Consider the following 24,805-nt stretch of genomic DNA (forward strand, 5'->3'; position numbering starts at 1 on the left):
CTGCACCGTTCGTCGACCACTCCCTCGCAAGCAACATCGCAGCAGCGACGAGCAACAACAGCCTCCATTCCCGCACACTTCACGAGCAGCACCACAACCTCCGCGAACCAGAACGCCACCGCGAACGAGCGCGCCACTTCACCATGCACCACCATCTCGCGTTCAATCACCACCGCAAAACACCATCACTGCACCAGCAGATTCTCACGCGAGCCAGACTGCAATGCGCCACCATTGTCGCACACCGTGCACCAGATCGGAGAAGAAGAGTTCGCCGGAAAACGGCAACAGCCGCCGTCATTGCACCTGCGCAGCCAAGGGAGGAAGGAGGAAGGAGCAGCAAACCCTAATTCTGGAGAGAGAGTACTCTGCGCCATGTGTCAGCATCTGATAGGACAGTCAAACTGGTAAACTCTGGTCAACTGGTCAACTGGTCAAAGTCAGCAGTCAACTCTGGTCAAAACTGCAAATATGGTTAAATGAGAGGGGCAGAATTAGAAATTGGACAGGAATTAAGTTGCTAATTAATTAAATAAAAATAAAAGATGTTAGCAACTGACAGATAAAGCCCAAAGTCCAGTGGAAGCCTATATAAAGAGACTTAAGGGAGCATAAGCGGGGAACAGACATTTTTACAACTCACAGCTTAGACACTTAGAACTCTCTGCTTTTGGCAGATACTATCTCCACCACATCTCTCATTCTTTCTTTTATTTTCTTTCCTTCATATCATCATGTATTCCATCAAAGCCATGGAGGGCTAAGCTTTTAGGGTTGATTCAACTGTAATTTCTTAAATGGATTTTGAGGTTAGATGAATTTATATGTTTTGTTATTTTGATTATTGTTGTGGTTTTTGTTTATCTATGTCCTTTGCTTCTTAATCGAATAGAAAATAATGATTTTAAATCTACATGCATGCTAATCATATGAGTTAAAAGGTTTTTAAATTAAATTGAGACTTTACTTTGATTTTGTTTAGAAACTTTCATTTGATTAAATAAGTTTTTGCCAATAATTGAGACTTTAATTTGATTAGAGGTAATTACTTTAACTAAAATTAGTCAAGACTTTACTTTGATTAATTAAGTTTTCTATTTGGTAAAGAAACAAAGGAATAGACATGATTAGGCATAGTAAAATTAATTGAGACTGTACTTTGATTAAATTTACTATGGACAATCTAAACAATGCTCACTTTTAATTGAGACTGTACTTTGATTAAAAGTGAGGATGCCAACAAATGAATTGAGTCTTTACATTGATTTATTTGTAAATCAACAACAATAATTAATTTAACAATAATCTCTAGATAACCAATGAAGAATCTTATTTAGAAAAAGCAGTGGAATTGACCTATTTACTATTACTGTGTTTACAATCTTCCGTGTCATTTTCTTTGCACATCAAAATCCCCCTATTTTTATAGTTGCTAGTTTTAATTGCATTTTTAAGAATCAAATATTTGAGATCAATTCCGTATTCGTTGTGAGACGACTCAGGGTTATCTTAACCCTAACTATTTTGTTCACTGCTAACTGGCAATACTGAAGTTGCTAAAGTAGTGGTAATTTGATCGCCTAACGACAACGATATCACACGTAAAAATATCAAATCAAATGAACAGGTTCACGTCGCCTGGCGGGTGTTCATCACCACCAGCCACTTCATCAGAAAACTCAGAGAATGGATTACAAGCTTGCATCGCCTATCGGTCCGCAACATGCCACCAGGCGGTTCTTGTCAGGAACCCATAAACAACCCAGAAAAGTATGTGGCGCCTGGCGGCTACGAATAGCCCGCCAGGCGGATTTTGGAAAATTTCTAGAAATGCGAATTTCAATAGAACAGATGGAGGTTCATGCATAATTATCACATACGTATTATACCATTCATGCGTAAATATAAAAATTAACGTGTAGAGCTCCCCTAACATGGTTTCCTTAGCTTATTTTGGAATTGTTGAGTTCCCCCATGATCACCAATGATCTTCCTTTGACTCTATCTCAATGCAGCTCCTTTCCTCACTCAAACCTTACCAAACTCTCAATTTTTGTACTCCTCTCCCTATACAGCAATAACAAATGCAGAAAACCTTTCTTCTTACCTAATTAAAAGTGATATAATAGCCATTCAAAGTCCATCATTAGTTGTTTTTCCAGCCTCTTAGGCCGCCTTCACGTGGCTGCTAGGGTTCCTAACCCTTCTCCTTTTTGCCAAAAATAAGTTTATAAAAAAGAAAGCTTAGTTTGAGTTAACCAAGGTTCAAACCCCAAACCATGTCCATGTCAAACCAATGCACAACCATTTAACCAATTCATGTTTTGTGATGATTAATATAATTCTATGATTATATTATCACTCAGCATGACAAACATATTATTAAAAATAATAATAATAATAATAATAATAATAATAATAATTAAATAACACACAAATAACATACATAGGACTCAAACCCAAGTCCTCTCACACAATGAAGTACTCCCAACCATTTAAGCTAGTACTTTTCTACATCATATATGTCAGTATTAAATGTCATAAAGGCTCTCACTACCCGCATTTATTAATTAATTAATTAAATTCCACGGGTCTTACAAAAAGAAACCTTATTTATGTTATCAAACATGTTAGCCATCCTATCAAAGAATTATGAGAAGCCCTATGATCAATGCTTCTGCCATTGTACCGTCCATCCTGAAAATTGCAAACAAACAATGAGCCTAATTGCAAACAATAACATGTGAAGGAGGACTTAAAATATGAAATTGCTATAACTTGATTTTGTTATGGTGCAGCCACATACTTCAATCCATTTGGTCATCTGAGTCTGAAATCCTCTAATCTACAAAAGCAAGAAACAATTTTAGTGAGTGGCACTTTGTTATGTTCATCTTCATCTTGTACAAAAACTAAGACAAAAGTATACGAAGATATTAAATGTACCATTTCATAGTAACAGAACCAACAAAAGAAGATAACATCTAGAACATACGAAGCTACGAAAAAACCTTCTTCCAAAACGAAGATTATGAAAAGTCTACCTTTAAGATTGGGGTTAACGCAAAAGAAGGAAAAAAAGCACCAAAGAATTAGTAATCACCGCAGGGAATCTCATAACATGGTCTTGAGCTTATATCTCCACGGACCAAGAAGAAACTCAACTCAAACTTCAAGTTAATAAGATTGAAAGCTAATGTTTGTTTTAGACTATCATACAAAGCAAACAAATAATTCATCAACGAAAGCCATAGCAAACAAACCAAAGCTTTTTATAACAAAATTTAGCAAACCCCTAAGTATAGAACAAAAACATAAAAATATACCCAACTAAACCGCCAATAAAATTAGAGAAAAAAAATACCCAACAAACCTCCGCAGACCTAGAAGAAAGTCGACTCAAAATCTAAGAACAACAAGGAGACCTTTGATGAAGGAGACCTGCAGAGACGAAATAGAAACAAAGTTCAGTTAAAAAAAGTAGAAGAAGAACCTCTAATGAAAAAGGAGAACTCAAGCTATTGAATAATACCTAATGTTCAATCTGAAGTTAATCGAATAAGAAGCAGAAAAAAACCCTTAGATTAAGATGAAAAGAAACCCTTTTATGAACATCGAGAAGAAGAACTCGAAAACAAAGTTGGGTTATTATAACTTACCTTCAACTGGATATGACGGTAGAAGCAGGAGACGAAGAAGAAGAAGAAGAAGGAGGAGAAAACCTTGGGGGTTTTCTTCTGGTTCTGTAAACTTTTGTGGAAGAAGAAGAATGAAAATAGTTTTTCTTGGAGAAGAAAAAGAATAGTAATTGTTTGTCACACGTCAATCAATATTTTAATCAAGCATTAAATGTGGGTGATTCAAAAATTTGATCAGCCATTAAGGGGGAAGAAGTGGGAAAACTTAAAGGAGAAAAGACAAAAAAACCCTCTATTTGGGACACATGTCAATGAATTAGAATGGCCAGTTCAGTAACTTCATTATACTAACATTTTCTCAGATATATAGTAGATTTTAATCAAGCATTAAATGTAGGTGATTCAAAAATTTGATCGGCCATTAAGGGGGAAGAAGCGGGAAAACTTAAAGAAGAGAGAAAAGATAAAAAAATCCTCCATTTGGGACACATGTCAATGAATTAGAATGTTCAATTCAGTAACTTCATTATACTAACATTTTTTTCTTAGATATATAGTAGAAGTACATGTAAATATTATATAACATATATTATGTCATTTATTACAATCTAATTAAATACCGTCAATTTAAAAGGTTAATATATATATATATATATATATATATATATATATATATATATATGTTGGTCGTTCATATTCGTAGATGAACTACGACAATGAAAAAGACTTCTTTAATAGGTCAGTTTTTTGTTCATTATTTATATCTTTGTCGTTCAATTTTCCACATACACTACCACAGTCAAAAAATAAAAACCTTTGCAAGTATTGAATTGAAATGGCTTAATCTTCTGCTATCTGTCTTAGCAACTTCCATCCTTGTTGGCTTTCGTTACTTAATCCATCAAAGGTAAAATCTTCTTCAATATTTTGATTGATTTCATCATAAATTTCATTTATCCATTCAATTCATATTGTTTTCAAGCATGAAGTTTGATTTATGTTGTTAGATTAAACATTGATATGGTGTTTTATGATTTCATTTCTGATTGTTGAATGGATTTAATGAAAGCCAATAGTATGTTTTTAGTTTTAAGGTTAATCCATTCTGCTATTTTTATAGAATTCCATCATACAATTTTCATTTACTTCAGTTGTGAAAAGAATCCACAAGAAATTTGTTTGAATATAAGTTTTGTTTAATGTTTTATTGTAAAAAACTTAAGGTTCAAACTTTGTAGTATTCTGAATATGGTTTAACCAATACATGATTGATTTAATCTATAAAATCGAATTATAATGCACTTTAATATTTATATTTTTCCTTTGCTAAATTTGAAATTTCGTAGGAATACATTGGTTAACATCAAAACCCAAAACAAAAAAGCTAAAGCTAGACTTTGAGAAATTTTAAGAAAAAACAGACCATCAACCAAACCAAAACAACGGCCAAAGGAAGATGAAAACAAAGAAATCACCTGATGAAGCAGAGAAAACCTTAACAGCCAAGTGAGAACGAAAAAAATACAACCCTAGAGTTTGAGAAAGATGACCCTGAGAGAATGCAATGAAAATAGGAACCGAATATCACAAAACCAAAACAAAATATATCAATTTAGTAGAGTGTAGTAGAAGCTTCCTGAAAAACTTATCTGACTTCGAAAAGAAAGCTTTCACATTAGTTGCAGTATTTGTCGCCAGTGGAAGGTGCTACATGGAAAAACAAATTCAAGATGCAACTATAAAAGGTCGAAAAAACCAAAGTAATGGACACATGTAGACAATTTAGATATAGGTATGGTGGTAATATCCCTATCAGTTTGGGTTCTTATATTTATAGTAGATAAGAAAGAAAATTTTTGATTTTAGTACAAAAGCTTTAATTTTATTTGAATGATAATAATTAAGATAATAAATTGTTTGATATGATATTGTTATGACATGTGTTATTAGAACATGTTATAATATATAATATACAACATATATACATAAGCATGTGTCAATTACCTCAATCATTCAAACAACATTAAAAAAAGTTAAAACATTTTATTAATATTGTAATATTTTTCTTATTATATTGAAAAAAATATATTAAGATTTATTAATAAAATGGTTATTTATTGATGAACCTACTATTTACTTAAAAAATAATATATTCTAAGTATTAATACTTAAAAATAATAATTATAATTCGATTTCACTTGGTCTTTGATTTTATGGCAAGGATGAAAATGTTGTAGTTCTATGAAAGGAAAAGTTAATTTTAACCATTTTATGACTTTCATTTTAATTCTTTATGTATTTTTTATTTATTTTAAATTATAAATTACCATATTAAAAGTATATTTCTAAAAGTATAAAGGCTAGAAGTTACAAAAAGTTGATTAAAGATAAGACTAATTTATATAATATAAGTGGGTGCAAACATTACATTACAAACTTATTTTGTAGGATGATTAGGCTTAAAGTTCACTTCACACCATTAGTCAATGAAGACTAATTCCACAAATTTTAATACGACGCAAACCTAATTGAATCAAAATTTGGAACAGGGACTAAAACCAAAATTGCTCAATAGTTTGGGAACTAGAAACATAGTTAACCCTTAATAAAAACTAATAAATACTAACATAAGGACACATACTTACATAGGAAAGATAAACGTTATTACTGTAGTGATAAGAAGAAAACAAAATATCTTCTAAGAATAATCCACGAGCAACTAAATGAAAAAAATAACACAAAGCCTAGTTTAATTTAAACTAAAAGCAATTATTACCTTACCTCTATAAATACCAAAGTAGATGATAAAAGAAAGGGGGAGAAAAAGTGGAGAGGAGGCAGTGGTGAACAAAAGAGTTAGTGGACAAAAAAAAAAAGAGAAAGTGGGGATACATAGTAGCAACGAAGAAGAAAAATCTATATATCATCAAAGTCTCAATACAACCTTGGTGTATTTTTCACAATAACTAAGGTAAGGGGAGGAGACATTTATCATCTTATCCTTTTACTTTTATTATCTTTTATCTATTCATAATTATTTTTATTTATATATTTATCTTAAGTGAGGTGTCCCTAACCTCATTCTAATTTATTTTTAGCTCCACTTCTTATTTATTCATATTCATCTCTAGTTGTGTACTGGTCCTATTTATTCAATTTATATTTACTTATTCATTTACATCTATCTCCAGTCACGTACTAGTCCCCTTTGTTTATTATATTTATTTTTAGTTATACGTTGATCCTATTTATTTATTTATATAATTACATGATTTAATATTAAAATAAAACTTATGATAAATAAAGATTTGACTATTGTAGTTGGAGGTACGACCTTGAGGATTTAAATGAATAGTTAGTACTCAAAATCAGATGTTCTTGGGTTATTTTGTCGGCCATGATGGGAATCATTTATCCTGACTAGTCATTATAAATTTACTCAAAATCTTTCTAAAGTATAATAAAAATCCAAGTTTTATGGATTTGAAAGAGTTTTCATTTTATTTTATTTTATTAAGATATGTTATATTGTATGTGATATTTGTCTCAATTTCCTATTTCATGATTGTGTATGAAAAACAAAATCTTATAATCTCATTGTAGACGGTTGACCCTAAGATGTCCGACCCATTCTTTGTCGACATTTCTTCCCAAGAAGTGCATGGCAAACAAATACAATATATAATTCGGTAACATTTCAAGGAACGGGAAATTCTACCACCACCTTCTTAAATGCTCCAAATGCATCGGTTACCCTTGAAGAAAAAATTTGAGTCACTTTTTATTTAATCCCAATAGTCCAAGTGAATCCTCTCCATAACCTTTATCCTCCACATGTTTGAAGGCTAGTATACAAGAGGAAAACTGTAAATAAATAATACTCCTTCCTCTTCTAGTAAAGAAAATATAATACCAAATTATATAAATATAAGATATCTATAGTACTGTATAATATATATATATATATATATATATGACTACTTTAAGTATGTTATATATTATTGTGGAATTTTGTGTCAAACTTTTATAAGTGTATTATAGAAAATAATAATAATAATAATAATAATAATAATCATCATCATTAATTATGACATAATAATAACAATAAATTAATAATAGAAAAAAAATTATTAGGTCGTCACATTGATGAACTTAAATCATAAAGACTAAGATACCACTTGATGATAAGTTGGGGAAATTCTTGCACACTGTGACATGTGTAAACGTGTGGCTTGGATTGTAATGAACTTACCCATATTCATTATATTAAGTTCTCTTGTAAATTTAAGTTTTGTGTATTGGATTAGATGTTAATATCTCATAGGACATATTTAATACTCGTTTTTCAGAAAGTGTTAATCAATATTCCACTTGTTGAATATCTTTGTTGTATATATCTACATGTGATCTCTATGATTTTTGTATATTGGCATCTTGATGGAATTAAATTGTTTTTGGTTTGATAACCTCAATGTTTCCTTTATATACTTCAAAGGACCAGTTTTCACCTTCAGGTGTGTTGTAATAGGAGACTTCGTTTTATCTTGATATACGTGTAGTGTTTTTGTCAAATATTTAAAGACTTTGTCTAAACTTTTATAAAATATCTTATGTTGTTTTAGGATTTATCTAATACCTACTTCAAACTAGGTAAATTTTTAGACACATCAAATTTTGTTATTACCAAATTATGAGTGTCTTAGGCATGACTTTCATATCATTACTTGCCTCTTATCTTATAAAACCTCGTTTATACCTTAACACGATTGTGGTAAAATTTGATTATGATAAAATCCTTTAAGAGAAAAGTTTGTTGTAATCTAAAAGTTAAGTGTGAATTGGTATGGACATCTTGTCTCCTTCTTGCTTTATAGACAATTTTTATATTAGATGGTACTATTTTCACTTAAAAAAAATGTATCATGTTTTATTCAAACCTCATTCTAGAGTCTCCATGTTACTTGAAAGATGATGGCACATAGGGAGAAACATAAAACTCCTGAATGACCATCCATAAAAATGCATAATATACAATTCAAATGACAGTGTTAAGGCAAGTTCAATCTTTCATTATGATTTAACCTTTCATCAAGAAAAATTCACTTTCATCTCTCAAATTGAACCAAAATCTATGAATAAGACATTGCTTATGCAAGAAGAACTCAAACAATTTCAAAAGAATGACATTTAAAAACATGGTTAGTGAAACATATAAGATTATAAAAAATAAGGTTAGACTAGTGGACAAAAAAATACTCATAACAAAATTTATAAACTACACAAAAAATTATACAATAATCACAAGGCTAAAAGTTATTCATATTTTATTTACTTTTGTTGCTTACAATAATATGAATTTATATCAAATTGATGTAAAATGCACATTTTTTTAGTGGTGCCACTAAGGAGAAGTCTATATAGAAAAATTGATGTAAAATGCACATTGTTAAAACCTGACTCACTTGTTGAAAGTTGTCTTCATCTTCAAATCCCTCTTGTTGAAAGCTTGTTAAACCCTGTGCAAGTTCCAATTTCCGGTAAGTTTTGAAAACCCTAAACCTAATTTTAATTTTTTTATCTATTTTCAATTGGGTTTTTTTTATCGTCCCTTTTTTGTGCAATTTTGGTCATTCGTTGCAAAAGAGTGGTATTGATTGATTGGTAAGCACTCTATCACTACGTTTTGCCTGCCATGGTTATCTGTTCGTGCTTGTCAATGACATGGTCATTGATGGAAACCATGGGAGTAGTCAATTAAAAGTCCTCACTGTTTTGACATGTTTAGCTATCAGATTTTTTGAATGTGAAATACACATATTTTGGCTTTGCACTTATATGTATGTTTATTAATAGAAGGATGTAACATTGCATTTGTATCAATTTTTGGTTCCTTTTAAATGTAATTGAAGCGTATTTAAAGAGTGGTACAAATGTTGATGCAAGAAATGTTGTGAATTTTTGAGCAAGATGAAAAAGTGAAAAACACATAACATAGGTTAACACTTATTTGGCCCCTGGTTTACACTTACGTTTCATACTACACTTATATGTTTCTCACTTAAAAAGAGGACAACCCAGATGAATCTTTGCCCTGATTATTTTATCACTTTCAAGTAGAAATATTTTATGTTTTCACTTGATTTGAATCAATCTATGTTTACATTCTTTGCCTAAACTAGTAAGAACACATAGTTAACTAAACAAACGCAATTCTCATGGAAAAATGATACTTGGACTTACCATTTTTATTACTTGCACGATGGGGTACACTTGCCAAACTCTTAATACTATTATGGGTTACATGTATATTAAAAAAGGCAAGGACACCAAAATTATTCTTCAAAATGCTGTGAATTTTTAACCATGATGAAAACGTGAAAAACACATAACGTGTGTTAGCACTTATTTGACCCCTAGTTCACACCTACATTTCATACTGCAGTTATATGTTGTTCTCACCTAAAAAATGGACAAATGCTTTAGCTATTCATGATTACATGTACATAAAAAAGGCAAGGACTCCAAAATTACTGTTCAAAATGTTGTGAATTTTTGTCCTTGATGAAAAACTGAAAAACGAATAACGTGGGTTAACACTTATTTGGCCCTAGTTCACATTTACATTTCGTACTGCACTTATATGTTATTCTCACCTAAAAAGAGAACAAATGCTTTAACTATTCACGGTTACATGTACATAAAAAGGCAAGGACTCCACAATTATTGTTCAAAATCTTGTGAATTTCTTACCATGATGAAAAACTGAAAATCCATAATGTGGGTTCGCACTTATTTGGCCCTTGGTTCACACTTTATTTAATACTGCACTTGTATGTTATTCTTATAAAAAAGGAGGACAAGTACTTCAACTACTTATGATAACATGTACATAAATAAGACAAGGACTCCAAAATTATTCTTCAAAAGGTTGTGAATTTCTAACCATCATGAAGAAGTGAAAACCACATAACGTGGGTTAGCACTTATTTTGCCCTTGGTTCACACTTACATTGCATACTACATGTATATGTTATTCTCACTAAAAAGCGGACAAATGTATTAGCTATTGACAATTACATGTACATAAAAAAGGCAAGGACTCTAAAATTATTGTTCAAAATATTGTGAATTTTTGTCCTTGATGAAAAAGTGAAAAATGAATAACGTGGGTTAGCACTTATTTGGCCCCTAGTTCACATGTGTCATACTGCACTTATCTATTATTCTCATCTAAAAAGAAGACAAATGCTTTAGCTATTCATGGTTACATGTACATAAAAAAGGCAAGGACTCAACAATTATTGTTCAAAATGTTGTGAATTTCTTACCATGATGAAAAAGTGAAAACCCATAATGTGGGTTTGCACTTATTTGACCCCTAGTTCACACTTTGTTTAATACTGCAATTATATGTTATTCTTACCTAAAAAGAGAACAAGTAGTTTAGCTACTCATAGTAGCATGTACATAAATAATTCAAGGACTCCAAAATTTTCTTCACAATGTTGTGAATTTCTAACCATGATGAAGAAGTGAAAACCACATAACGTGGTTTAGCACTTATTTGGCCTTTGGTTCACACTTGTGTTTCATATTACACTTATATGCTATTCTCACATAAAAAGAGGACAAATGCTTTAGCTAGTCATGGTTACATGTACATAAGGCAAGGACTCCAAAATTATTGTTCAAAATGTTGTGAATTTTTTATCATGTTTAAAAAGTTAAAAACCCATGTCGTGGGTTAGCACTTATTTGACCACTGGTTCACACTTCACTATAAAAAATGATGTATATAATGACGTTTTTAATATGACGGTTAACTAAAAACGTCGTACTTTATATTATAATATGCCATTTTATCAATTATCAAACTATGTATGTATAATATGACATTTATAACCACCGCTTCTTACATCGTCATACTATTCATTAAAATTGTGACATTTTTTAACGACATTTTATATAAAACTTTAATTTTTACATTTACTAAAATAATTCCCACTAAATCCCTTCTCTATATTCTTCTCTCAAATTTTTCGTTTTCCACTTCCTTCTCTACCTAAATCCCACTCTAAACACCAAGTTCCACTGTTAGACTCACTGAACGCTATCGTGACGGAGATACACTCAACAGTTCAATCTGTTGGCTGCTATCCGTTGTAACCACTTCTGTCGCATTGTCCGCTATTCATTGGCTCACCTTTGGGTTCACATTCTCGTTCCCAATTCAGTTCTCGATTCGTTGTTCAGTGTTTGTTGTAACCACTTCAGATGCGTTCTCGGTTTGTGTTGTTCGATCTCCTTACGGTCTTACCTCATTCACATTCTTCATTTGTGTTATAGGGTTTTTTTATTTATTTTTCAATAGAATTTTCTACTGTTATTATTTAGGGTTCATTAGAAATTTAGGCTTCTTGAAATGTGTTTTAATTTTACTATGGGCACTACTAAGCCCAATATTTGCTATATAACGCAATAGACATTTGTTAGTGTTTCATCCTAGAAGTGCCTCTTTCTGGTTTGGACAAAGTTGTGTGATTGTAAATCATTGAGGGACCTGCGACACTCGTCTAGCTTAACATCTCATTTGCACGCTCACTTTGTCATTGTTTTTACCATATGAGAATTGTAGAAACCATAGCTAATTTGTGTGTGGGAAGAAAGTGTGAATAGAAAGGTGTTGAGATTCTTGTGATAGGTGTTATTAATTGTATATCCCTTTTGCTTATGTTTAAACAATACGTGAATGTTAAGTATTAGAGTGACAAATAAAAGAACATACAGAATATGAATTATTTCACCTTTCCAATCAAAATTAGAAATTACAAGAAAACATATACTTAATCACTGAAAAATGAAATCAAATCAAGTTTGGGAAAAATAATGGGAAATTTTGCTTCTTTTAGAAGGAAAAGTTAACCAACATATAGATAAAAAAAAACAAGGTAAAAAGGTTGTCTTCAAAGAGGGGATGGAATTGGAATGCATGCATATATTGTGTTTTAGACGAGAGAACCACTACCTGAGAAATCAACATGCGTAGAATGTGTGGTATTGTTCATGGGTGTATACTCAGTTTTTATGGTTTGTGTTTTTATGGTTTGCGTGAGGTCATTGGCAAGGCTTGATAGATCCATAGCTGGGCACGCAAAAGCTGGTTTGAAAGGTGTAACACGAGGCACAAATACTGAACCAAATATGATTTGAAAAAATTTTCGCATCTTTGGTCTCTCACTAGCAATAGGATGAGAGCATGCCAGCCATAGTTTCAGAATCCTCTCTGCCTTTTCAGCCACACAATCATTTCCAAGTCTTGGACAATATAATAGTCTTGCACATTTTTTCTAAAGGAGGCACCACCAACACTAGGAACTTCTTCATTTGTTTTTCAACTTCAATAGAGTGTGAATTCTTGATAGCCCTGGTGAACATTCACGTAAATCATGTCTTCATATGCCAACCCTCTAAAAAAGTAGAGCAAATTGCTCCTTCTAGAACTCCCTCCAAGATCTCAATAAAACCATATTTTGATGATTTGCTGCAAGTTGGAAGAGCGACAACCATATTTTAACATTTTAATTTTTTTTTTTGTGGAAAAGAAAATTTACCAAAAATAAAGTAAGGAATTTGAATTTTGAAGTTTCTTTTGTGCCATTTTTGGAAGGCTTAAAATGGAGTATATTAGGATCGAAAGTTTTAGCATACCTGAAAGTTATTTTTTTTATTCTTTATTTGATTAGATATTTTTGTCAATCAATTTTGTAGATAATTTATTTATTCTTTATTTGATATTTTCTTTGATTAGATAATTTCTTTAATTTTTGTCAAACATTGCTTGCTTATATTGCTTATAGGGAAGATGTTCCTAAATCTCTTTTACAATGGTTGCTGCTTTGGTACACCCGTATGCTAATGAGGTATAATTTACTTAAGAAAATTACTTAATCTTATTGTATTGTTTTAAAATTGTTCAACTACTTAAATTCTTTATTCATTCAATTCACAGGACATTCAAAGTGATGTACCGTCTCTAAATGATATAGGACAATCAAACGACAAAAGCAAATTATACATTTAATTATAGAATTGTAGTTCGATTTTTGACAATTATTTTTAATATAGTCTATTTTATGTTTTAATATTTCAACTCTTGCACTTTGATATTGTTGAGCAATCAATGAAATTTCATCTTTTTGTTCATTTTTGTTTGTACTCGCATATACTTTTTTAGAGTTTTATAATTTTTGTAAATAATTTTGTCATTATTAAGGACAAAATATATTAAATTACGAAATTAAAATATAGGTGGATAATAATGAATAATAAAATATTACTAAATTATGAAATTATAAATATAGGTAGATAATAATAAATAATAAAATAATTTATTAAATAATTATTTATAATATTGACATTTATTAATGTTGTAATATGATGTGAAATATGGCATTTGTAAATGTCGCTCTTTCCACTGGATTCGTTTTCCAGTAAGTAAGAAACGTCATTTTTAACTGACATAATTACCTCTTTAAAACGCCACTTTATACAATGTATAACATGGCGTTTGTTGCGGCGTTTAAGTACAAAACACCATATTATACTTTGTAGCGACAAGAATTATGACGTTTTCGAAAAACACCACTAGCATAAATAGCGACGTTTAAAAACATTGTTATTTGCAAAATTAAATGTCGTAACTTACACGATTTTTTGTAGTGCTTGCATTTCATACTGGACTTATATGTTATTCTCATCTAAAAAAAGGACAAGTGATTTAACTATTCACAATTACATGTACATAAATAAGGCAAGGAGTCCAAAATTATACTTGAAAATATTGTCAATTATGACCATGTTTCAAAAAGTGAAAAACACACAATTGGGTTAACGCTTATTTGACTCCTGGTTCACACATGCTTATCATACTGGACTTATATGTTATTCTAACCTAGAAAGAGGAGAAGTGCTTTAGTTATTTATGGTTAATACGCCAAATAACCTTTTCAGCCATTTACGGTTACATGTTACTGATAATGCGAATCAGTCACAATTAAGGTGGGACATGTATAATCAACATCGACAGGTAATGCACAATTCAAATATCGTGGGTTGACACTTAATAGCTTTAAACAAGGCACAAATTTACCTTCAACAACAGTCAAACTTTCCATAAACTGTTTTCATTCCTCTTTTGGGAAATCAAAAGTGTTGTACTCTATTGCATGAAGAATCATATCACGGTGAATATTTTTTGGATCCAGAACCCATTCACATGTTGAAGCTCTTCCTATGATGAAGAAATAGTTTGTCAATAGAACCTACTGTAAATAATTAACAATGGAATGCAATATAATATTTAGTAAAAATAACTTGAAATACTTCTAGAATGATGACCAAAACTTTACTCATTCACTCAACTTGTCAAAATGGTATTTTGTGAAGTATTGTTTGCTTGGGAACATAGTGTCCAAATACTTATACTTGGGTTCACACTTATTTACTCACGTGTTATGCCATATATATTGTCATAAATGCAGGAAATATCATGTTTACTTGAAAAACTTAAAGTGAACACTTACTTAGTCACGTATGCTAAGAGGTATCACAAAAGTGCAAAAGAAATCAGTTGGGTTGACACTTATTTATATTTGACTTTGCAAGTACTTCTGACAGTAGGTGCCTAAGTTTATTTGAAAGCCTTCACTGATTAAGGGGTTAGGATTCACTCTTTTCTTAATCGACAAAGGAATGCAGAAGGGACTGACTAAAAACACAGTTAACCATTGTATAATGATAGAGTGCTTACCAATCAACCAATACCACTCTTCCGCAACGAAGGACCGAACTACACAAAGAAATTTACGATAAAAACCCCAATTGAAAACAGACGAAAAAAATTAAAATTAGGTTTAGGATTTTCAGAACTTGTGGGGAATTGGAACTTGCACAGGGTTTAACAAGCTTTCAACAAGAGGGCTTCGAAGATGAAGATGAATTTCGACAATTGAGTCGGATTTCAACAATGCGGGATCCAACAATAAGGGTTTGAAGAAAAACAAAAAAGCTTTCAACAATAATAATATAGTCAACACCACCAGCAAGGGTTCAAGAGCTTCATGCGAGATTGAAGAAGAAGAGGAGTTGAAGAAGAAGAGGACTTTAAGAAGGAGAGGAGTTGAAGAGTCCTGAAACCCACTTTGTTCAAACCCCTTTCCTTTCTCTTTTCTCTCAGTTAAAAAAAAAAAAATACCCACTTAATTGTCACATATGGGTTGCAAGAGAAGTAGCCAAATTCTTTATGTTATTATATCATTATCAAAAAAAAAAAAATACTCACGCATAAAATGACTTCACTGTATCTAAGTAAGGATTCAAAATAGTAAATTGTACCATTTATCCTTAGATAATTGATCTACTTTTATATCTTGTAATGTTTAAGGATATTATTTATGTTGTTTATCTGTGTACACATTTTCAATCTAAGTTAAAAAAAATTTTGACTTAATAATTGTTAAACAAAATTTGCATTATTTTATTAGAATGGCTTTAACTTGATCTTTGTTTTAATACAATATAATATATTAAATGGATGAGTAAAGTTTTACTTTGTTACAGATTATATGGTCATTTAACACTTGTTTTAGTCTTTTAATATTAAGTGTATATTTTTTCTTATTATGATGTAGATACAATAGTGGAGATAATGTCCCATTAGATCACATGCATTGTATCAATATTTGATTAGACGGATCACTATTTAACAACTTTAACATAATTTTTTCTTTAATAATTTCTTTTTAATAAATTTGTTATTGTTTTTCTTATTCCACTAGCGGTTTAAATAGTGTTTTGAACAATGAAACCAAATATTTAAGACAATTTTAAAATTAGAGATATTTAAAGAAAAAACTAGTAGGAATAAAAAGAAAAATCCAATTATTTATCAAAGATAAATATTTTTTTTAATACTTAAAATAAAATGTGGATAATAGATAGATTCCCAATTCACTTCGGAGTGGATTCATTTAATTCAAAACGTACTTGATAAAATATATGGAATGAATCAACCCTTCACCTTATGATAACTTTGGTGGGTTCTTGTTCTTGATTACATTATGGACGATTTCAGTGACACCATGATGGCAACAATGAAACATTGGTATACAACAACATGATATTTTTCACCGAATACATTTCTCAAATCTTCATGTAAAATATTTCGGACCAATTGTACGAGGTAAAGATCTATTGTTTGTTATCTTTCTACTATTTGATTTAGCCTACCTTATCCTCTTCAACTTTTATGCCTTAACAATGAGCACAATTTCAAAATTGAACCAATAGGGATAGTGTCTCCAAACAGCACCTATTGTATAAACCACTTTGAGATATTGATGCTTAATTTGTTGAAAAAGCTAGTTGCTCAATCTTCTTTATAGGTATTCCTTTATAGTTGAAGTAGACTGTATATATTATCTTTCTTTTTTTTTTATAATAACTGAAAATTATAAAATTTTATAGTAATTATTTTAAAAATCATGTTTACAATAACTTTTAATTTATTGATAATTAATATCAAAATCAATTCATTCTTTTATTGAATGGACATTTGCAAAGTATTTTTCAGAAAGTGATTTAAATTATCACTACACATTTTACTTTGAGTATTTTTATTAACCCTTAAATTGTCATCGGGAGAGAAGACAAGATTGATTTGACCTAATCCCCTATAGAAAAAAAAGGGATTTGCCAATTCTTTTGAGGAATAACTCAATTATATTCCCAAAGCATATTAACCCTATCAGTTTTATTGGAGAACATGCTATTTTGCTTTCCCATTTCTTTAATTGTAAATTATACACAATGTTGTGGATGATATAATAAGGGATCTAAAAAGTACATAAAATAAAGTGGAGCAACACTTTTTCATTAATTTTGTATTTCTTGTTAATGAAAAATTGTATAATAGAATTGAGGATGATATGAGGCAAATAAACCAAATGAAATAATCAAGTTGATCAATGTTACATCAACTTGAAGGAAGACAACAAATCTTCTCCTTGAAATACTTGTCTGGAAGCATCCCCAACCTCGAATAAATCACCCAATGGCTTTATTATTAGTCTTCTTCATCAACTTCATGAAAAGGAAGTGGTACTATCTTCACTGCTCTAAACTTCCCAGCATTATTTAGATGCTCATTCTCCAATCTGCACCAGAAAAATATTATTTTTCATGATATGTTTTTGTGTAAACTTCACGTGACTGATACACAGTTTGTAATGGTAAAACAAATCTTGAGGTAAACTTAGTCTCAGAATGTTTTCGAACATCCTATTTTATAATATTGGTAACTGTTGGCTTGGTACCAATGATGTTGATAAGATATAAAACTTAAGATAGTACAAATTATAAAATATGAGTACTAAAATCATGTTTTTCAAAGACAGGAACTAATTTTGACATAAAATTTGAGAAACCTGGTTCGTATCAGACAAAGATTATGCATGTATGTTGTGTCATGAGTGAAAATAAATGCACTTTAACTCATTTACCTGAAGAAATTCCATAGCCCTCGTCTAATAACTTCAAGAGATGCTAAAAATAAGCATGTAACTCGATAATCAACATTTTCAAAACTTGAATGAAGAACAGTTTGCAACCAAGCAAGCCTCAGAACAAGATTTAACCCCTGCATAAATTGCCAAAGTTTTTCATGGTCAATGTGTGAAAATGGAAGGGTCCATATTTGCAAATAGTAATTAGCTCCTATTATGTGTGGTTTTAGTATCAGGCAAAATATAACCTTCTGTTGTTATCTTTTGTCCTTTTTTGATCTAGATTTGGAGAATCTCACTTTAATTTGTGTAATGGCCTTATCAGCATTTCTTTTGAGAATATGTTGATTCTCCACTTTGTGACATTTTATTATCATGAACACCCAATAGCATGGTTGATGTGTTGTTTGGTTAGATTACGATAATTAGCATGTTTGAATAATTTTGATGAGTGAAGGTAGCTTTTGGGTGCCAATTGTAAGGCAATGGTCCACACTACAGGGTCCTAGGTGAATAGATAGAGAGGGGCCTGACATGTACCATTGAGAAGTAGTAAATGGCTTTTCTGTGAAGCATTAATTCATTCCTTAACCATGGATTCTTGGAATTCATTTGAAGCAAACCCCAGTCTTTTACAAAGTCCCAGTACAATTGGTACATAGTTGCTGCACTTGACATGATCACCAGAACACAGAGCCACCCTACACTCCCATCTTTCTCATAAGCCACTTTGGCACCAGCTGCTAACATTGCTGATACATATTTTCCCAGATTCACAAGGTGGCTTGTTTGCCCTTCATCAAACCATCTCCTAGCACACTGCAAAACATCAGTTATAGGACACATCAGTTCTACCCTTTTGGAATGGATATCATGATATGCTTCAAAGGAAGAAAAGTTCAAATCTTTCAAAGTAAATTGCAGTATCAGTCCTTGAGGGCTTTTGAGATTACCATGACCCTTGTTTTCTAAATGGTTATTGCAGGATAATCAAAAGGGTAATGTAGCAGTCAAAGAGTATCATGAGAAACTTGGCTGAACCTAAACAAGTGTTGATGTAATTTACTCAGTGTTTTGTTTTACCTGCATAGCTCTCCAATAGTAGGGGAGAAATGACACTGCATAAGCAAGATCTCTATAGTGCTTTGTCCTCATGCAATATCCATAGTCCTGAGTTTTATAGCTACCAGTTATATAGTAACATGCCACGTACTCAAGGCTCCTGAGCATTGGCACCTGCAAAATAATGATACAACTGTTGAATAAATATTACATTTTTTCCTTAGAGTAAAAAGCTATTCATTAATGGTAATGAAAAATCTTCATACCTGACTACAAAGTTGATCAGCCATGAAAAAATCCAGCATGACAACCTGAAAAGAAGAGAGAAGCCAAATTGTTTCATTGAACATCTTTTCACTTTTTGGACAATTAGTGCTACTGTTTGTTGTGCCTGATGACATGATTCTACAATGATGATAGTGGGAAACACTACCTTGTAAAGGGGTGACAAAATTATGTTTCTTATCACACAAAGGAAACGGTAACGGCTTGACCGGTATATAATGTTGAAGGGACACACTAGTATTAATAAGAAGCCCTGCAAGTGCAGTAACAGTGTTAAATTTTCAGCTGTGCTTACTAAAGTATTAGGCCAAAAAAATGTAAAAGTGAATGTGATGTATAATGTATGATAAGCATATTTACCAGAAGTAGAAGTCCAGGAATGTCTTGTACTTTGGCATATGAATACCCTTTTGTCAGTAGAGTCAGATGAAGAAACGTAACACCAACCACAACACTCATTGCCATCGTGCAAATTAAGAATATATCTCTATACTTGAGTTCCTTGGTAGGGGCCAGCTCAAAAATGAAGCTGTAGTTTATACGAGTTTTTCTCCATGCAAGAATATTGCAACCATAGAGAAAGAAATGTAGGAACACAAGGCTGAACATGCTGCAAAGACATGACAGAACTTATTGATGTGCAAATACTATGCAAATTTGACTTATGTTTTCTGATGTAAGAACCACTTTTACTTACCTAAGCACAGGGTAGACGGTTTCCATGTACACAGAATTTTGATGTGGTCTGTACAAACCAGTCACATGAGCCATTATAGCATATCCCGCAAGAAGTGCCAAGAAGCATCCAGTAAATAGTCCTGATTTTGTTTGAAACATAATCTCTAATAAGTTATTTTGGAAGTAAGTAACTTTCTACACAATCTGCACTCTTTAGAGTAAAAAGTGTTTGAAAATTTTGTATCTATTCACCCCTTAAATTCACCTAGAATTAATCATTAAGGTCATGGAACTTTAAATTTGACTCTATTTTCTTGGTTTTAGCTTGCAAGCATGATCAAAATAGGTTTAGGTTTACCAAAACAAGGACATGATGAAACAAATGTTATGGTGCTGGTGTACTATAATTGCAATAAAGGAACCCACATAGGCATAATCTTGTTAGTGAAACCCACATAGGCACCATTGCCAAAGAGCCACTGAGATACTTCCCTTATATGTTTAGATAGGCTTTTTAAGTTTTATCCTTCATAAGGTTATGTATGGCTCAAATATGATTAATAGAGAGTAGCATGGGACCTGTACTTCCCATCCACTATAGAGTGGACCAGTTACTGCCATTCCTTTTGTGAACCTAGTGCATTAAAAGGTTCCTTATTGTGGTTTCTTTTGATACCAATGGTCACAAAGCACAAGACTAAAGATCTCTACCAAAATGGTTGACAAGCAAAAGACACAAAATAGAAGTTCAAGTAAAAAAGATCAATACTTGGCTGAGAGCAACTCACCAATGAAGAAAGTTACAGCATGTGATTCTTTGCGTTGGCTTGGTTTAAGGTATTTCATGGCCTTTCTTCGGTTTTCCTCAGCAAAATTTTTGATGAACAGTTCCTCAACTTCGTCTGCTAACTTCACCACCTGTCATTTCTCAGAGTAATAAGCAAACAAAACAAAGCCAGTTCAAAAAGTTAAAGAAACCCTTGTGCAAGTGACAGACAGCCATATCTAATTTTTATTTTGCATGATTCAAGGTCATCTAGTGGTGCACAAAATGAAACATAGGATTATTGGCCACTTGAGATTGTCGGTGACCATTCATGTGCAAGCATAACTTGTGGCCAAACTCTTGACATGATTTGATATGTATCACACATATTTTTATCAGTCCATTTGATGGAACTCAGATATTTTACTAGGAAGCAGTTTTAGTGTATGTCTGAGATTTACCTTATCTGAGCTACTGAAATAGGAACTCTCAACCACTTTGAGATAAATGGGAAGAATTTGTTTTTCTGTGACCTGAAAAACCACAAAGAAATGTTTTGTACTGTTTGTTTAGTACAACATAGTTGAAACCCAATTTGTAGCATCAACTTTGAAGCCTCTAATTCTTTACCTTATCAAACTTCTTCAGAATCTTTATAAATGCAAGCATGTTTAAGTTCCTGAAAATTGAACAAAACATAAGATTTTTCATATTAAATGGAATACATCTGTTAAGTTTATTAAACAAACATGCTTGAAAAACAAGTTTTGTTTTTTTTACCTGTAAACTTTGAGATATCCTAGGCCTTTGTAGAGCTCAATGAAACCTCCTTTGATCATCTTTTCAGCATGGTGCAAATTAGTTTTGTTCAGGTGCATGTTTCCACCTTCTGGACCACATTTCCTTGAAGACTGGTTAAGCAAATCTTCCCTGAGAAGGTAGCTTATGGCTGAAAAGGTTCTGGATGGTGTGGTCAAGGGAATGTTTATCCTCAGATTCTTCCCTTGGCAGTTGATCACACGGCCAGAAAGTGTTCTGAATTTACCATCTTCTCTTTTCATTTGCAAAGACTTGGCAAGTTCTTCTGCACCAGGGGAATCTGAAAATGGAGCCTCAATTTTCTCCAATTCATCTGTGCTTGTTGTGTCCTGCAGTTCTTCTTGCTGTGGTCTGCTCCTAACAGAGTCCTCCTCTGTTTCCAATGAACAGACTTTTAGACACACATAATTACTCATCACTTCTCATATCATGTTTCATGCATAAAACACAAAAAAAATGTTTAACAGTCGTTGTCATGACAATCGTTTTTGTTTGTGTTTCATGCTCATTTAGTTTGGTTAATTATAAAAGTTTGATTATATAAAGCAAATAAAGAAAAAAAACAGTAATTGTTCACTAAGGGTTTCACAAAACTCACATGAACTGTGTATATTTATTTCTGTGTAATATCATTTTATATTTCTAAATTTTCCAGTCAATGTTTATTTCCGAAAACCTTCATTTCGCTTTACTTTGGAGAAATTCGTGCACATGTTATTCCTACTGAATAGTATCACCGAAAAATGAATGAGTTGTCTTATCATCCAGTGTTGCTAGTTGTTATACGTAAAAGGTGACATGGGTGGATGAGTTTTTTTAAACAAATATTATTGGAAACTTAGAAAAATATGAGTTTAACAACAAATAGTTATCATGTTAATACATGTGTGCTAACATGAGGGAAATACTATTCAATATGATAGTTGAAAGAAAACAATTGCAATGAAATGAACTTGTGAATAAACATTCATTCATATGAAGGACATTGAATTATGTAAGATGAGAGAAACAAAGTTAGTTGTTTACCATTTGAGAATGTGCATGAGATAGATTGATCTTCCTTGGAGCCATGGGAAGAGCCTGCTTTGCTCTGCTGCTCCTTGAACGTGGTTTTGAGAATAAGGAGGATTTCCATTTGTTTTTTCAAGGAATCTCCTCTATCCATGAACTCTTTCTCCTTGGTTCTGTAGAACTTGTTGACCTTGTTTAGTTGCTGGTCCAGACATGCAAAAAATTCTTTGGTGGCATCAGTGTCAGAAAACTGATCTAGCAGTTCAGTCTCATACATGTCCCCATTAAAAGATGATGAGGCAAGTTTCCTATGGACCTGAAAAAGACCAAAAGAAGCATAAAAAAATGATAAAATTGAGAAAACTTTGTTTCTTATATGTGTGTCTTAAGAGAAAGATGGATTACTTGTATTGGTCCATGCTCTCTATGTTGGTGGCCAAATGGAGAGTAGTTTCTTAGTGATGAAAATATGTACTTAGGTAAAGAAGTGCTAGTGTTGTTGGGTGTGTTGTTGGTGTTATTAAAAAGATGGAGTTTTTTGAGGTCCTTCTTGAGTTGCCAATAATCAACAAAGGCCTCTTTCCATTCCGGAATGAGTTGCCCCTCGAACTGCTTTGAGAACTTCACCATCTTCTGTGTTTGTTGTTGGAAACCTCAGAAGGAAGAAGTAGAGTGTGTAGCTCTAGATGATGAGTGTGTTGTTGCCTTGTGAGTGCTTAAGGGAAACCCAAAATGACATAATATATGGAGTTGGAAAAGGTATTTTGATTGATGTTGTGGTACTGATGCTCTTGAGCACATTCTATAATATACTTAGATCCTATGCTTCTCCACTTGAGGATTTGGCATGTACAATGGCATGCCTCACCGGAAAGTAACCAAACCACCACGGGTTAGGATCACTCCTCGGCCAACATGTCTTCATGAGGATTTTGAAAAGGGTGGCAATTTAAAGTGGTTCTGTCCGAGAAGGGACAAATTAGACTATTCAGAGATAGACAGAGGATGACCAAGCTTTTCCAATTCATAAAGTTTGCCACAATAATTCACTAGCAAAAATCAGAGTTATTGTTGTTGCTGATGTTGTTAATATACAAACTGTCTAGGTAAATTCAATAGTCTCATATCACTTAAGAGTCGATATCAAGAACAATTAAAATACTCTTACCTCCTCTCACCCCAAAGAACTGTGATGAAGTTTCAGACTAATACCTTGGATGTGATGATTGATCTTAGCGATGTCACTTCACAGACTTGGAATTGAAACGCAAACAAACAATCTAAGGGCATTTCTGATTTTTGATATGGATTGTATTTAGTGTGATTGTTTGGTATGTTAAGTCAAGAATTTGTTGAATAGTTAAAAAGCGAAATATATTGGCTAAATTATTTGCTAGCACACAAAGGTGTTCTCTAATTAGCCCAACCTGATTTCCACTAATTCAGGATAACTAAAAGCTTTTCACAACTTCTCCACTTTCATTAAGCAACCCCTTTTGTTTAACTGTAAAGTTGAGTCCATTCCTCACATATAAACCAAGAGGTTGCACTCATCACTTCAAAAGCATCACAATTTCAATTTCGTCAAGTTTTGGCAATTGAGTTCTAAGAGACCTTGATTGATGAGTGGCAATGAGAAGTCAATTTTGTAGCACAGAAAACCATAGGGGAGAACATGACCACCTCTTGCTTCCCTATTTCCGTGCCAAAAAGAATATCTGCAAAATATATGGAAAAAGTAGCATACTGAAATTTTATAAATCCAACACGTATTTGCACACTCGTAGTGCCAAATCTTCTTTAAATTATTACTGCTATAGATTAGGTAAGTTCCAACACCTGATGTTGGAATCTTTGTACAAGGGAATTAGTAGATAAGGCTCACTTTAATACGCGGTTTTGGTATGGAATAATTCCTCCATCCTGCATGTCCAATGTACTTAGGATAAGCAGCATATAATAGTGTGATGACATATCTGATGAGG

At 32.2% G+C, this 24,805-nt stretch overlaps 1 protein-coding gene across 1 annotated transcript; it reads right to left on the bottom strand.

The window, feature by feature from the left end:
- Positions 1-17,538: 17,538 nt before the first annotated feature.
- PHO1;H1 (EXS (ERD1/XPR1/SYG1) family protein) lies at positions 17,539-24,067 on the bottom strand. Its single transcript, XM_028058609.2, has 14 exons — positions 23,226-24,067; positions 22,836-23,136; positions 21,771-22,182; positions 21,621-21,669; positions 21,452-21,523; positions 21,013-21,142; positions 20,244-20,364; positions 19,907-20,156; positions 19,695-19,799; positions 19,528-19,572; positions 19,283-19,435; positions 18,740-19,018; positions 18,197-18,333; positions 17,539-17,851 (listed from the first exon to the last, which is right to left on the bottom strand). Exons 1-14 carry the CDS (start codon positions 23,448-23,450, stop codon positions 17,761-17,763), a joined length of 2,370 nt encoding a protein of 789 aa, XP_027914410.1. The 5' UTR covers positions 23,451-24,067; the 3' UTR covers positions 17,539-17,760.
- Positions 24,068-24,805: the final 738 nt, after the last annotated feature.

Source organism: Vigna unguiculata, chromosome 2, assembly GCF_037176805.1.
Source record: "Vigna unguiculata cultivar grain cowpea cultivar isolate G323 ecotype 2 chromosome 2, ASM3717680v1, whole genome shotgun sequence".
NCBI lineage: Eukaryota > Viridiplantae > Streptophyta > Magnoliopsida > Fabales > Fabaceae > Vigna > Vigna unguiculata.